This window comes from Chlorocebus sabaeus, chromosome 23, assembly GCF_047675955.1.
Source record: "Chlorocebus sabaeus isolate Y175 chromosome 23, mChlSab1.0.hap1, whole genome shotgun sequence".
Lineage (NCBI taxonomy): Eukaryota > Metazoa > Chordata > Mammalia > Primates > Cercopithecidae > Chlorocebus > Chlorocebus sabaeus.
The window spans coordinates 81468140-81483961 of NC_132926.1; the positions used below are offsets into that span (position 1 = coordinate 81468140).

The window sequence follows — 15822 nt, forward strand, 5'->3', positions numbered from 1 at the left end:
CAGAGGAACGCATTTTCTGGTTGTACTCTAATACCCCTAGGACTGCAGTCATGTTAGATATACATTGGTGAATAATCTACACATTATCTTGGGTAAATACATGCAAATAATATACACCTGTTAAAAAAATTGACTTCTCTACACAACCATATATCATGAGGTTCCAGTATGGAATTGAAATGAATTAAAATGACTATATTATTGCAGGACTGATGTTAACACCTCTCTCACACAGCTACCTCACGTTTCTAATCTTCATTTACATGTTTTGATTTCACATATAGTATTTCTTTTCTATTCTTTTCCTTTCTCTCTCTTTCTCTCTCCTATTTTCCTCCTCCTCCTTCCCTTCCTCTGCCCTCCCCTCCCCTCCTCTTCTTTCTCTCTCAGTCTCTCTCTCTCTCTGTCTCTCGGATCTCATCTATTTCTGGGATGCAGGGATATGAATGCAGGGGTATGAGCTTGACTTCCTGGACTCCAGTGATTCACTTCAGTTTCTTGAGTAGCTGGGGCCACAGGTTACCACAACTAGCTAATTTTTTCCTTTTTTCTTGTTAGTAGAGATGAAGTCTCGCTATATTGCCCAGGCTGGTCTCAACCCCTGGATTCAAGCAGTTCTCCTGGCTTAGAATCCCAAAATGCTGGGATTACAGGTATAAGCCATCATATCAAGCCTGATATATTATTTCTTATTTCCTTTTGATATTAATTCAGAAAACACGTGAAAATTTACTATTTTCTAAATAAGGCATAAAGAGCAAACAGTGTAGAAAAGAAGACAGAAGCAGAACCAACTATTATAGTCCACTGGAAATAATGTCATAATACAGGTATTCTCAAAATGGTCTGGAATCACAGAGATTTCCCAGTAGAGTACATGTTCCATTTCATCTTCAGAGACAACCAGGAGTTAAACAAGAGAAGAAAGAAAGAATGCAAAGAATTCCACTCCTTGCAAAATGTACTTCCATAAAAATATAGTTCGCTAGAGATTGGAAGACAAGATAAAATAAAAAATGATGGTTGGTAGTCCTAGCTACTTGGGGAGGCTGAGGCAGGAGAATCGTTTGAACCCATGAGGTGGAGGTTGCAGTGAGCTAAGATTGCACTACTCTACTCCAGCCTGGGCGACAGAGGGACACTCCATGTCAGAAAGAAAAGAAAAAAAAGAATCTGATTAAGGAGCTAATTAAATACTAAACTAAAGAGTATGAACATTTATCCCATGAAATGCCATACAATTGTGCTCTCCAATAGAACTTTCTGCAATGATGGACATATTCTGCATTGTTCTGTCCAATACAGTTGCCACTAACAACATGCAATTATTTAGCCCTTAAAATGTGGCTAGTCGGCTGGCAAAGTGGCTCACACCTGTAATCCCAGCACTTTGGGAGGCCAAGGCAGGCAGATCACTTGAGCTCAAGAGTTCAAGACCAGCTTGGGCAACATGGCAAAATCAAATCTCTATAAAAAATACAATAATTAGCTGGGTGTGTTGGCATGTGCCTGTAGTCCCATCTACTCGGAAGGCTGAGGTGGGAGGATGGCTTGAGCTCGGGAGCAGAGGTTGCAGTGAGCTGAGCCACATCTTGTCTCTAAATAAATAAATAAATAAATAAATAAATAAAATGCAGCTAGTGTATCTACTGGACTGGAATTTTACATTTTATTTTTCATTAACTTTTGTTTGTTTGTTTGAGACAAGGTTTTGCTCTGTCACGAAGGGTGGAGTGCAGTATTGTGATCATGACACACTGCAGTCTTGACACCCTAGGCTTGAATGATCCTCCCACTTCAGCCTCCCAAACATCTGGAACTTACAGGCCTGTACTACCATACCCAGTATGTGTATATACATATATATTATACACACACATATATATACACATATACATGTACCTCCATACATATATGTGTGTGAATGTATTTTATACACATACACACACACACACACACACACACAGTATAGGCAGGGTCTCACTATGTTGCCCAAGCTGGTCTCAAACTCCTGGACTCAAAAGATCCGCCCACTTTGGCCTCCCAAAGTGCTGGGATTACAAACATAAGCCACTGTGCCCAGGTAACATAAGTTTTTAAATAGCCACCTGTACCTAGTGGCTACCATATTGGACAGTGTGGACATAAAGGACTATAAGCACACACATAGTATGACAGATTTACATCTCAGAGGGAACACCATCTGTTCAGTGTGGAAGGTAAATTGTAAGAAAGACAGGTGAAGTGGAGAAAAGTTAGAAACAACAGCACAATAATCTAGTGATGTGAACCTAAACTAATGTAAGGTTAGTTGAGCTCACAAAACAGTAAGGTAGTCAAGAAATATTTAGCAATTGAAATTGGATGACTGTATGTGAATTGTAAGCAAAAGAGAGACATGGGATGACTCAGGTTTCTAGTTTGAGAAACTGTGTAGATGATGGTGTTATTCACCTTATAAAGAGAGTGCAGCAAGATTTGTCCAGGGATAAAAATGATTGTTTCAAGCTTAAATTTGAAAACAAGTCTGAATTATCTATCCAGTAAGAAGTTGGCTGGCTATACATGTCTGTAACTCAGAAAGTAATTAACAGCTTAGAAGTCGCCATTAAGGAAATGAACTTTGGATCGATCACCCAGGGGACATGGACAGTGAAAGCAGAAAGAGTTAAAGGGCCCAGAAAACACTGTCAGTTGGGAGGTGAAAGTCATTCTCTTCCACAAAAATTCAATGTATCTCATTGTATTCTAGGAATCAGACTGGGCCTTTAGGGACCAAAGATGAATAAGATAGAGGTCCTGCTCTCCAGACATTAGCTTGTAGAAGAGTGCTAATTAGGAAGAACAATTCATGGAATAAGAAATTCATGAAGAAGCTGGGCATGAAATACTCAAGGAGGTAAGAAGAAAACCAGAAGAGATGTCTCAGAAGTCAAAGTAAGAACCAGGGCACTTAATACTACAGAAAAGAGGGGGAAATATCCATGAAACTGAGATAATGTGCTTAGTAATCATCTTCTGCATGATTAATTCTAGAGTGGTAGAATTAGAAGCCAGACCACAAAAAGTATAAAAGAATGAAAGGAATGGAAATGGGAACACTTCAGTGGAAAATCTCTCTCCTGTCCTATGATAAGAGCTTTATTTAGATTCCCTCCTTCATGTCTTCTTAGGTGTCTTCCTTTCCCGTATCTTCAATATTTCCTTCTGTACTGGCTCTTTCTCCACTAATGGCATTTAAACAAGACTGGATAGTCCATTCTTAAATGCACCCCTTTCTACAGCTCTCATCCAATACTTCACCCTGCCTGCACAGTTAAGAGTGAAATGAAATATATCCAAGGAGAAAAGGTCAACTGAAAATAGATTCAGTTACGGGGCAAGTTTGTAAAAGATTTATGCCGATTAGAGATAAATATTTCAGTCTTCTATACAAATATAATAGTTTTTGTTATGCTATTAAGTGACTTTTCTGATGATCTTGTCTAATAGGAATGATATTCAAGAGTAGCCTTCTCTAAATAGCTTGATCTCTTGCTGCCATATTCCCAAAAGTTTAGTTTATTACCACAAAAATCAGTGGTACTCCTTCACTAGATAAGCTCCTTGAACACAAACATGATGTCTTTATTATCTTTTAAGTTCTAATATTCAGAACAGTTTGAGAGATGTAACAGTTATTCAAATTTATCAGAAACAGATTTGTGTGGGTTTAAAGGTGGCCCACATGATAACTTGTCAAACTACTTCTTTACATAGTCCACATTCAGCATTGTCCTACAAATCTCCTGAGCCAGGGTGTCATATAAGCAAATGGCTGTTGATGTGGTGAGACAAAGATCCCCTCAGCTCTTGAGATCACTAGGCAGGGTCCATGGTGGATAGTATCAGGGCAAGTAGTCTCATACATTTACCTGGTACAGATATCAATGTCTATGTGTGGCATTATATGAGCAAGCATTACTCTGGCCTCAACACCCCTAAAAAATTAGTATATCTCCACTTTTACCTCCCAGAACTGTACATATAACAAATATCACTTAAAAACAGAGCATTCTGTCACTTTACACTGACTGCTGACATATCAGTTATGTCATCATCTTGGTATTTTGGCACCTGACCACATAGCAAACTAACTTAACACTTCAAAATACTTTAGGTGTATGAGCAAACACTTTGTGAAGGGAAGTTTCATCTTTGCCAAAAAAAAAAAAAAAAAAAAGAAAAAAAAAAGAAAAAAAATTCATTACTTGAGAACTTGTGCTTGTTAAATACATTTCCAAGTTTCTGGGTTTCTTTATATATAAAACATTTGACATACACTGCCTAGCTAAAGAAATAATGGCAAACCAGTACAATTTACACATGTTAGGAAAACTCCACTTTCCAAGGAGATATAAACAATAATAATAGAAGTTCCATGAAGGCAGGGACTTTCCTTGTGCACTACTAATCCTCATCATAGAACTTAGTAATGGCATGGAATAGGTGGTAAATAATATTTACTGAATTAGTGACAGTCACTAAATACATAAATGGTTAAATAGTCAAAAGTACTCCTGGTTTTGCTAAAATTAAGTGATTTCTATGGATGTTTTATAATTTTGTAAATAGGGGTGGAACCACAGGACTTCTAGGAGAAAAAGAAAACTTAACTCATATTCTTAAGTAACCAGACAAAAGAGAAATGTTGATTAAACTCAAACACATAAATCATTAGTGACTTGCTCCACTAAGGTGGAAAGATGTGTGACCATATTAACAGATGTTTCTTTAAAATATTACCATTCCCTGACTATGTCTAGCAAATCAGGAAAATCTTTGGATGAGGGAAGGAATGTAGGGAGTTGAGGTAGGAAACGACATTATTTCACCTTGGCACAAACATGATGATCAATAAATGTTAACTCACTTATCAAAAAGGTAAACTTTGGGGATTTAACATCCAACAAAATCATATGTTTTAAAGGGAAAGGCACTGGGCATACACTATTGACTTTATTTTTCTCCATAAATAAGCTAGCCATCTTTATGTGCAATATCGCTTTAAACTGGTTACTTTAAATGATCACAGGAAGCAGCATGATGGTTGAACATGTTAGGTAAGTTCCAGCAGAGCTGGGTTTGGGCAGGTCCTACCGGTGCACCCTTCGGCAAGTTATTTAACCTTGCTCAGCCTAAATTTCCTCAGTAAGAATGATATTACCTACTTTGAAGGTTTTTCCAAGAATTTCAAACTGCACATAAAGGATGTAGCATTATATCTGACACATAAATTATCAATTATTAACTATCAGCTATTAGGATGATAAGTAAAAGCTCAAAAATGATCCTTCAGTTACAAAGTATGGTTCTTCGAAAAAACCTAATGTTGTGTCTTAGCGTATAGGACTAGGTAAGCATTCAAATTAAATTAATATTCTGTTATTTCCTATATATTATGTGTTAATAGGAGTTGCATTTTAATGCCCTTTCATAGCATCCTTTATGTACTTATCTGTGTGATTATTTGGTTAATGCCCCTCTGCTCGTCTAGTATGTAAGTGTTATAGATGCAGAAATGTTTGTTTTGCTCAAAACTGTATCCCCAGTGCACAGTACTGGTCAGTTGAATAAATACTGACTGCTTACAAAAAAGCTAACATAATAAATTTCATGTTCATCTCCACCACATGTGCATGAGCACCGTATTTTCTTGAAATTGGAAGAGACTTGCTAAAGAGCGTAGTTTATTTTTTATTTATTTATTTATTTTTTAAAGTAGAGGGTTAAACTCTAAGCATTGATTTCCTTCCAATATACCAAATTGAATAAAAAATGAAAAATCAGCAATGACATGGCATGAAAAAGGAAATAATTCCCTGCATGAAAAAGGAAAAAATCCCTGCTTTTAAGGTAAGAATCATTATTCAGTTATGACAAAAATTGCTTTACATAATTACCATACATGCTCAAACTAACAACCATCTAGAGTGATTTCCCCCCATCCCCGCTCCCCGGCCTTATATATTTCACTGTGAATGTCCTACTGAGAGGAAGAAAATAAAAGTATTAATTGAAATCTTCACATTTCTTTATTCTGTCAGTAAATAGCAATTATCCTTAAATTTCCAAATCCTTACCACCTACCTGTTCAGCAATGTAATACATAAAGAGTGCTCATCCATTAGGCAACTGCTTATTCAGTGCCCATCATATACTGCACATGATGTTCAGCACTGAGGATACAGGGGAGAATAAGACAGACAAGTCTCTTCTCATAGAGATTAAGTGTTCATTTTAGGAAATCTACTTTGTCCCTACTGTGTTCCTTGCATATAAATATACACACGTTTTGTATTTCTACAGTGAGAATATGACTGTTCTTTGGAATGTTTCCAGACTCAAAAAGGAAGTTATTATTACCTACGTATTCACTAAATGAATTAGATTAACAAAACTATTTGAAAGTCTCATGTGGTTCGATGTAATAAAATTTTACAAGTAAAATATTTTTCTGCATCACCTCAAATCAGTTAAGAAAATAATGATTTTGGCCCATTCTTCTTGCTTGGCACAAATAACTAATTTCAGTGCTCTGTCACACATAGTTTGAAAATGGTAGCCAAAATGAGCATTCACCAAGATAATGAAGAAAACTATAATCTGGAAGCAAAAAGTGTGAGTTCTGAACACTGCCCAGACACTGTTAGCATCATTCAAGCTTTGGATGCCAGGCAGCCAACCAAATGTAGGACTTGGACTGCATGAATGTGTTAGATGCTGGTTAAAGAATGCAGTTTTTATTAGCCATAGTTCAGAATTTGGCTGTTAACACACATCATGTTACCAAGTCGTGCAATAGGATCAGATTGGAAAGATTGTATCTGTCCAAGTTTTACAACAATAATGACAGAAAATCAAGGTAATAAATATGTGTATTTAAAATTATTAAAAGGAAGCAAAAGGAAAAAAAAAAAGCAAGAAATATTCCCCCCAAATTATCATTATACCTATAATTTACATGTATAAGAGATACAACACTCAAGGGGCCATGCATTTTTATAGAAAATATATACAGACAGCAGTAAATAACAGTTATATAGTGAGGAAAGTAATTTGTTTCAATATTCTTTTAATCTTTCTTTATATTAAGAAGAAAGTTTCAATTTGGTGGCAATATACTTTTAACACTTAAGAGTGTGAGTGCAGATTTGCTGGCCTTTGTGAACCAACAATATCTAGCTCAAATAATATTGCTTACACCTGTGGTTCTCAAATATTGCTTACACCCGTGGTTTTGGATTTCTTCACATTCTTAAAATTGTTCAGGAACTCAAAAGAACTTATATTTATGTGAATTACACATGTCAACTTTTAACATATTAATTAAACTTGAGAAAACCTATACATATCAACTGATTTAAAATAACAGTAAACACATTACAGGTTAACATAGCCTTTATGAAAAACAACTATTTTTCAAAAAAGAAAAAAAACGTAAAAAGAATGACATTTAGATTTTTATTTCCAATTCCCTTTAATATCTGGCTTAAAGTGATAGGAGTAGATAAAAATCAGAAACAAAAAATAGGAAACAGATAGATTTTTATATTTACTTCTGCATTAAATCCTTTGCAATGTGTTGTTTGGTTGAAGCATATAAAGTAATTCCATCTTCACACAGATATAAATTTGGAATGGAAAGAAACATTGTAATAGCCTTTTTATATTTGAGTGGTGATTCCTTTATGATACTACTACACCAAAACTTGACAAGCAGTGTCTTAAAGATTAGTTGCAATGTGGAATCTGAAACAGTATCAATGAACTATTTGTACCCTATAAGCCTGTAACAGAATGTATTATTTTGAAAATAGTTTTAATATTGTAGGTCCCCTGAAGAGGTCTAGTGAAACTCCCAACTGTGTGGTTCCCTGGCCCACATGTCAAGAACTACTGGCTTACACTATTTTTTAACCAGTCAAGTGATAGTGATGTTGGTTTTCCACTCATGATAATAATGACTTGTTTAAAAGGAAAGTTTCGCTTTAAATAATAATCAGTTTAAAGAAATATGTTAAATTACAATACAGAGGGTAACTATGGGAAAAACGTGAAGTAATTTTGAAAACAATAAACACAATCTGCAAACCTACCCTCTACACTTATTTTATAATGAAGGAAACTGTTAGACAGCTTTCCCCACCTTGTGTCTTTGCTGGCTTCTGATGGTGAGGTCTGGGCTCTGTATGTCAAATCTTCAGGAAGGTGATTCTCAACTAATTAGGTATAAGTGAATTACTTAGGTGGCAGATTAAAGGCCAATACTAGGAAACACTGATAGTAAGGAAGAACTTTTCTTCTCCTGAATTTTATAAAAATAAAATATCCATAAGGCACCCCCATATTACTATTAATCCACTCAAATATATAGTGATTTCTTATTAAGTGGCAGCACTGTACAAATAATTTGTAAGACTCACAAACCTACTAAATAGATATCATGTCTTTCAAGAGTTTGCATTCTGATAGGCACAATTTTGACCAGTTAGATATACAAAAATGTAGACTAGAAAAGTAGAAATATTACAAGACAGAGTAGTTAAAATTCTAGGGAATAAAGATTATCTTCACTTCAGAGAAAGGGTGTCCTTTGAGGCTGACGTGGGTCATAGGTCAGAGGAAGAGATTTGGAGGTAAGGAACTAATTTATAAACAAAAGGTAGCAATTAGTTATAGGTTTAAACTGCTCCAAAGGTAACAGGGCTTTAAGAAAGTCAATGTCATATTCTTAGGCACGAGTCCCTGATGCTGGGGAAGGGGGAAAGGGTCACAGAAGTCAGCCTTGCTGGAGATCACTGGCCTGCGTATCTCAGGCTCACGGGGGTGCCCCACCGAGGCTTTGCCTCACCTGACCGTCCTGACCACGAAGTACACCAGCACCGCGCCGCTCACCACCATCAACACGGTCAGGGCTCGCTGGGTCATGGGCTTGTCGCCAGGGTTGGGGCTCACAGCAAGGCCGCCACCCACTGAGCCTTCCCCGGCCTTCCCTCCGTGATCGTCCGCCTCAAGCCCGGCCACAGGGCTGCTTCCATTGCCTCCTTCGGAGCCCCGCGGCCCCGCAGCTTCAGCCAGACCACGGCCCGGCTGCTGGGCAGCGGTAGGGCCCGGTGGCAGCGGCGGCAATGTCCGTGGTCTAGGGTCAGGAGGCCCAGGACCTTGCGCGGCCTCGGCTGCCTGCAGCAGGACTGCCAGGGGCCCGCTTAGCTCAGGCAGCAGCAGCAGGAGGAGGACGGAAGCCAAGAGGTGGCTGAGACAGCAGCAGCACTGCGAGGCCTTCATCGTTCCCGGACCGCGCTCTCACCACCCGGGAGCCGCCGCGCCTGCCACCCTGGTTCCAAGAGGGACCATGGGCGCGGTGGAGAATGAAGCAGAGGTGACCAAACGCCAGGGAGAGGCCCGGTCGTGGCAGGTGGCAGAGGCTATAGCAGTGGCAGCTGCCTGGAGAACCGGAAGTTCGTACATCTCAGCGGCCACTGCTGCTAAGGACGCCTTTGGTTGCTAACTGGTAGGGGCAGGGTGCACTTGGTGACGTCAGAGCCCCAGCGCCCAGTGCGCAAGCGCACTTGTGTAAAAAGCGAGGAGGTGAGCGTTCTGGAAGCTTTGCTCTTTTCACTGTTAGTGAGGAGCGGTCAAGGATGCTTATTAAGAAAGTAAGTAGACAAAAAGAGATTGTGTAACATGTACAGCAACTCTCTCATGCAGGAACCCAGAGAGATTAGAAACTCATTTTCTGAATTCATTCGTGTCAAACTGCAATAACACATTTAATCTGTAAGCCAGAAGGGCTTAGTTTTCCTCAGCTTGATTACAAGCTTTAAGCAGGCTTTTTCCCCTGCCTATGGATCCCTGACCTCCCTTTCTAAAGAGCATTTTCTTGTGATGAGTTCATGTCCTTTGCAGGGACATTGATGAAGCTGGAAACCATCATTCTGAGCAAACTATTGCAAGGACAGAAAACCAAACACCGCATGTTCTAACGCATTGGTGGGAATTGGACAGTGAGAACACTTGGACACAGGATGGGGAACATCACACTCCGGGGCCTGTCGTGGGGTGGGGGGAGGGATAGCATTAGGAGATACACCTAATGTAAGTGACGAGTTAATGGGTGCAGCACACCAACATGACACAGGTATACATATGTAACCTGCACATTGTGCACATGTACCGTAGAACTTGAAGTGTATATACATATGTGTGTGTGTGTGTGTATGTATATATATGAAGAGCATTTACTTTAGAAAACTTTACCGTTGTAAGTTCTTTCTCTTCCCTTTTCAGATGTAAATATTTTTTAAAGCTTCTGGACAGTTTTGTAATTGAAAACTATCTCAAGGGTATGGAAAGCCATGCCTTTGAAAGGTAATCAGCAAGGAAGATAGTGGGCCATCTCTTATTTTGTGTGAGAGCGTAGGAGCCTAACTGCTGTAGGCTTTTCGTTTCCAGTTGTAAAACCACCCCCTGTCATGGAAGAGAAAATTTACTTTTCCTTTGGGTAAAGTCAGTCAGAAAACTCAGGTGGCCCATGATCTTCCCAAAATAGCTGTTAAAAACCCTGCACTCTTTTGTTTCTTTTAGAGGAGTTGAGCTTAGAAGAGTTCTATCCCCTTTCCTGACAGCAGTAGTCTTCAATAATATCTTCCTTGCCTCTTTGACTTGGGTAATACGGAACTTCAATTTGTGCAGATAACTAGAAGTGGCCTGTCAAGGGTATACGTGGGTCTTTTGAGTAAGTTATTGTTTTCATTGCTAAAAGAGAGATAGATATAGATACATAGAGAGAGCCAGAAACACACACACACACACACTTACACGTCTCATTATTCCTTTTCCCCCTTACACTTGCCTGCCCTCTCTGCAGAGAGTTCTGGCCCTAACCTTGAAAAGAACATGACCCAGATAGTCTTCTGATCCTAGTAGACTGTGAGACATCTGGCGTAAACTATAACTAAACCTACAGCTTGGCACCAAATGCAGCCAAGGTTAGCTTAAGTTAGTCAACCCCAGCTTGACCAAAGACGTGAAAAATCAATGCTTATTTGTTGTATGCCACTGATATTTCTATGGTTATTGGTTATGCCACATTATTCTAACAACAGTTGATTAAGAAGCTAGAATGAAATCATGGTAATACTTAATTAGGAGAATATAATAAAGTGGCAGTTAATAATCTATCTCTGCTATTAGACTGCCAGAGTTCAATATCCAGCTCTGTTGTTTATAATCATGTGAATTTTGGTCAAATCAATTACTTTGTGTCTCAGTTTCTTCCATTATAAAATAAGAAAAATTATGGGGTATTTTTCATGTAATGTTTGATAGCATAACATCTGGTACTAGGTACTCAACTAGTATTCACAATCATTATTCAATACAAGAACAAAGAGTTCAGATTTTATTCAGCAGGCCAATAGTTTTTGAATATATTTCCATGAAACATAGTTGTTCTGTCAGCTGTGTTACTGCATTCCTTAACAAATTAGAATTATGTTGGTCTTTTCCCAGTATGCAGATGAATTTAAGTAATCTGATACAAATTTCTCATTCTGAGATTTTTTTCCCTTATTTATTTATTTATTTATTTATTTTTCTATCCTATACTTGGCATAACTTGTTTGCAAACCAATTGATAACAAATGAACAAGTATATTAAAATTAAGAGAAAAATTCATAAACAACCAATTTTACTTAGTTTGAAAGATTGTATTTTACGTAGATATTTGTGCTCAAAATTGTAACTTTGTATTGCATGAACAAAACATAGTTTCTTCTCCTAGGAAAATTTTTCTTCATTCCTGTGACAGATTTCAAGATGTCATTATATAATGATGTTTTACAAACAATATGATATTCTAAAAAGAGCACAATAACTTCTAGCTATGTTGCCTTAAGATCACTTTTGTTGAGAATTGAGTATCTCTGAAAAATCTGATTTTGTTGTTATCGTTATTGTTTAGTTGGATGGTTGCTATATCAAGAGAGATCTGCACTTAAAAAGTTTATCCTGGCAGTAATATAGCCAGTTTAAGTGATGGTAGAAACGCTGGGCACCAAGCAGGTTAGTAGATAGTCCTAGGAGCTATAGAGGCCTATGAAATTGGAGTAATGGGAAAAAATTTAGGGAAATGGACAGGATATGACAATATCTGGATGCAGGTAGTAAGGGAAAGGAAAGAGATTCTTAAATTTCAGTGTACATGAAAATCACTCTGAGAGCTTGTTAAAAATGCGTGTCTCCACTTCCAAAAATTTTGTCCAGAATTTCTAAAATAGTGATCTAGAATCTCCAATTTTAACAAATTCCCTTTCTGATTCTGTTTTCGGTGTTTGAGAGCTACATTTTGAGAAACATTAGAACATAGCTTTCCCTAATCATTTGGAAACATTAGTTTGATTCTAAGATTTCAGAATCATTTAGCACTTTGCGTGTGCCAGTTACTGCCAAGGACAGCTACAGATGGGAATTTGGGGTGACTAATGATGCCAAGGTTTTATGCCTGCACATCTGGGAGAATAATAATGCCATTAATCAAGATGAAGAACATGACAAAATCAGATTTTGGAAGGAAGGAAAGATAATGCACATTTTCTTTTTTTCTTTCCTCTTTTTTTTTTTTTTTTTTTGACAAGTTGAACGTTGGACTTTTTTGGGATGTGGCATTAAATATTAACTCTATTCCATTTTTTGGGAGAGGCATTAAATACTAACTCTATTCCATTTATAATGTGGAATGAAGTTCTGAGTAAGGAAGACGGGAAATCAAAAGGACCACTTTATTACTTATAAATGCCATTTGGAAGCTGACACTAGGGTGTATCACAAATGGGCTTCTTTACACTGAAACTCAACATTAAGATACCTAATCCTTGCAGTTCTGCCAGCCAGAAGCAACTGCCCTACCCTGCTCCCTGAAAGCAGCTAAGAGACATACTATCCTGTCCACTCTACCTAAAACAGCAGTTTACAAAATTTGTAGTATAGATCTTGTATGTTTCATTTATAACGCACACTTAAGATTTCAAAATTAGTGTGATTATTATCACCACTTGAACCTAAGTTCTGTGAAGCAAGGGTCAGTCTCATTTATTCACTACTCAATACCCAGAATTTAGCATAATGCTAAAAAGAGTAGATCAAAAAAGACAAAGGAGGGCATTACATAATGGTAAAGAGGTTAATTTAACAAGAAGAGCTAACTATGCTGAATATACATGCACCCAATACAGGAGGACCTAGATTCACACAGCAAGTTCTTAAAGACCTATATAGAGATTTAGAATCCCACACAATAATAGTGGGAGACTTTTTAACATCCCATTGACAATATTAGACAGATCATCAAGACATAAAATTAACAAAGATATTAAGCACCTGAACTCAGCTCTGGATCAATGAACCTGATAGATATCTACAGAACTCTCCATCCCAAAACAATAGAACATACATTCTTCTCATTGCCACATGACACTCTAAAATTGATCAAATAATCAGAAGTAAAATACTCCTCAGCAAATGCAAAGGAACTTAAATCATAACAGTCTATCACACCATAGTACATTCAAATTAGAACTCAAAATTAAGAAATTCACTCAAAACCACACAAATACATGGAAGTTAAACAACCAGCTCCTAAATGACTCTTGGAGAAATAGTTAAATTAAAGCAACAATCAAGAAGTTATTGAAACTAAAGAGAAAAAAGAGACAATATACCAGAATCTCTGGGACTCAGCTAAAGCAGTGTTAAGAGGGAACTTCATAGCATTAAATGAACACATCAGAAAGCTAGAAAGATCTCAAGTTAACAACCTAACATCTCAACTAAAAGCACTAGAGAGCCAAGAGGAAACAAACCCCAAAGCTAGCAGAAGACAAGAAATGACCAAGATCAGAGTTGAACTGAAGTAGATAAAGACATAAAATATTCTTAAACAAATCAGTGAATCCAGGAACTAGATTTTTGAAGAAAGTAATAAAATAGACTGTTAACTAGACTAATAAAGAAGAAAAGAGAGATGTATAAAATAAACACAACCAGAAATGATAAGGGGGCATTACTACTGTCCCCACAGAAATACAACCATCAGAGAATACTATAAACACATCTATGCACATAAACTAGAAGATCTCATAGAAATGGGTAAATTTCTAGAGACATGCACCCTCCCAAGACTGAACCAGGAAGTATTGAATCTCAGAATAGACCAAAAATGAGTTCTGAAATCGGAGTAGTATTAAATAGCCCAACAGCAACAACAAAATTTTAGGATCAGATAGATTCACAGCTGAATTCTACCAGAGTTACAAAGAAGAGCTGATACCATTTCTACTGAAATCATTTCCAAAAAATGAATAGGAAGGACTCTTCCCTAACTCATTTCATGGGGCCAGCATCATCCTGATACCAAAACCTGGCAGAGATACAGTAAAACAAGAAAACTTCAGGCTAATATCTCTGATTAATGTTGATGCAAAAATCCTCAACAAAATGCTGGCAAACCAAAACCAGCTGCATATCAAAAAGCTTATCTACCACGATCCCATTGGCTTCATCTCTGGGATGCAAGGTTAGTTCAACATATGCAAATCAATAAATGTAATTAATCACATAAATACAACTAAAAACAAAACCATATGATTATCTCAATAGATGCAGAAAAGGCCTTTAATAAAATTCAACATCCCATTATGTTAAAAACTCTCAATAAACTAGATATTGAAGGAAGATACCTTGAAATAATAAGAGCCATTTATAACAAATGAAGATACCTTGAAATAAGAAGAACCATTTATAACAAACCCACATCCAATATCATACTGAATGTGTAAAAGCTGGAAGCATTCCCCTTAAAAACCAGCACAAGACAAGGATGCCCTCTGTCACCACTCCTATTTAAGAGACTATTGGAAGTTCTGACCAGGGCAATTAGGCAAGAGAAAGAAATAAAAGGTATTCAAATAGGAAGAGAGGAAGTCAAATTATCTTTGTTTGAAGATCACATGATTCTGTATCTGGAAAGCTCTATAGTCTCAGCCCAAAAGCTTCTTACACTGATAAGCAACTTCAGAAAAGTCTCAGGATACAAAATCAATGCAAAAATTGTTAGCATTTCTATACACTAACAACAGTCAAGCGGAGAGCCAAATCAGGAATGGACTCCCATTCACAATTGCCACAAAAGGAATAAAATAGGAACAGCTAACAAGGGAAGGGAAAGACCTCTTCAAGGAGAAACAAAAGCACTGCTCAAATCAGGGAGGACCCAAACAAGTGGAAAAATATTCCATGCTTATGGATAGGAAGAATCAATATTGCAAAAATGGCTATACTGCCCAAAGTAATTTATAGATTCAATGCTAATTCTATTAAACTACCACTGACATTCTGTACAGAATTTAAAAAAAAAAGACAACTATTTTATAATTCATATGGAATGAAAAAGGAACCTGAATAGCCAAAACAATCCTAAGCAAAAAGAACAAAACTGGATGCATCACACTGCCCAACTTCAAACTATACTACAAGGCTACAGTAACCAAATGAGAGTGGCACTGGTATAAAAACAGATGCACAAAGCAATGGAACAGAATACAGAACTCAAAAACAAGGCCACACACCTATAACCATTTGATCTTCGATAAACCTGACAAAAACAAGCAATAGGGAAAAAATTTCCTGTTTAATAAATGCTGCTGGGAGAACTGGCTAGCCATATGCAGAAAATTGAAACTGGACCCCTTCCTTACACCATATACAAAAATTAACTCAAGATT

General features: G+C 37.3%; 1 protein-coding gene across 1 annotated transcript in view; it reads right to left on the minus strand.

The window, feature by feature from the left end:
• Positions 1-9527, minus strand: part of FAM174A (family with sequence similarity 174 member A) — a 44088-nt gene extending 34561 nt beyond the window's left edge. The window contains exon 1 of the mRNA XM_008014046.3: positions 8894-9527. Coding sequence (XP_008012237.3) covers positions 8894-9327 — 434 coding nt within the window. The 5' untranslated portion in view covers positions 9328-9527. The remainder of the gene's footprint in view (positions 1-8893) is intronic.
• Between the last annotated feature and the right edge of the window lie 6295 nt (positions 9528-15822).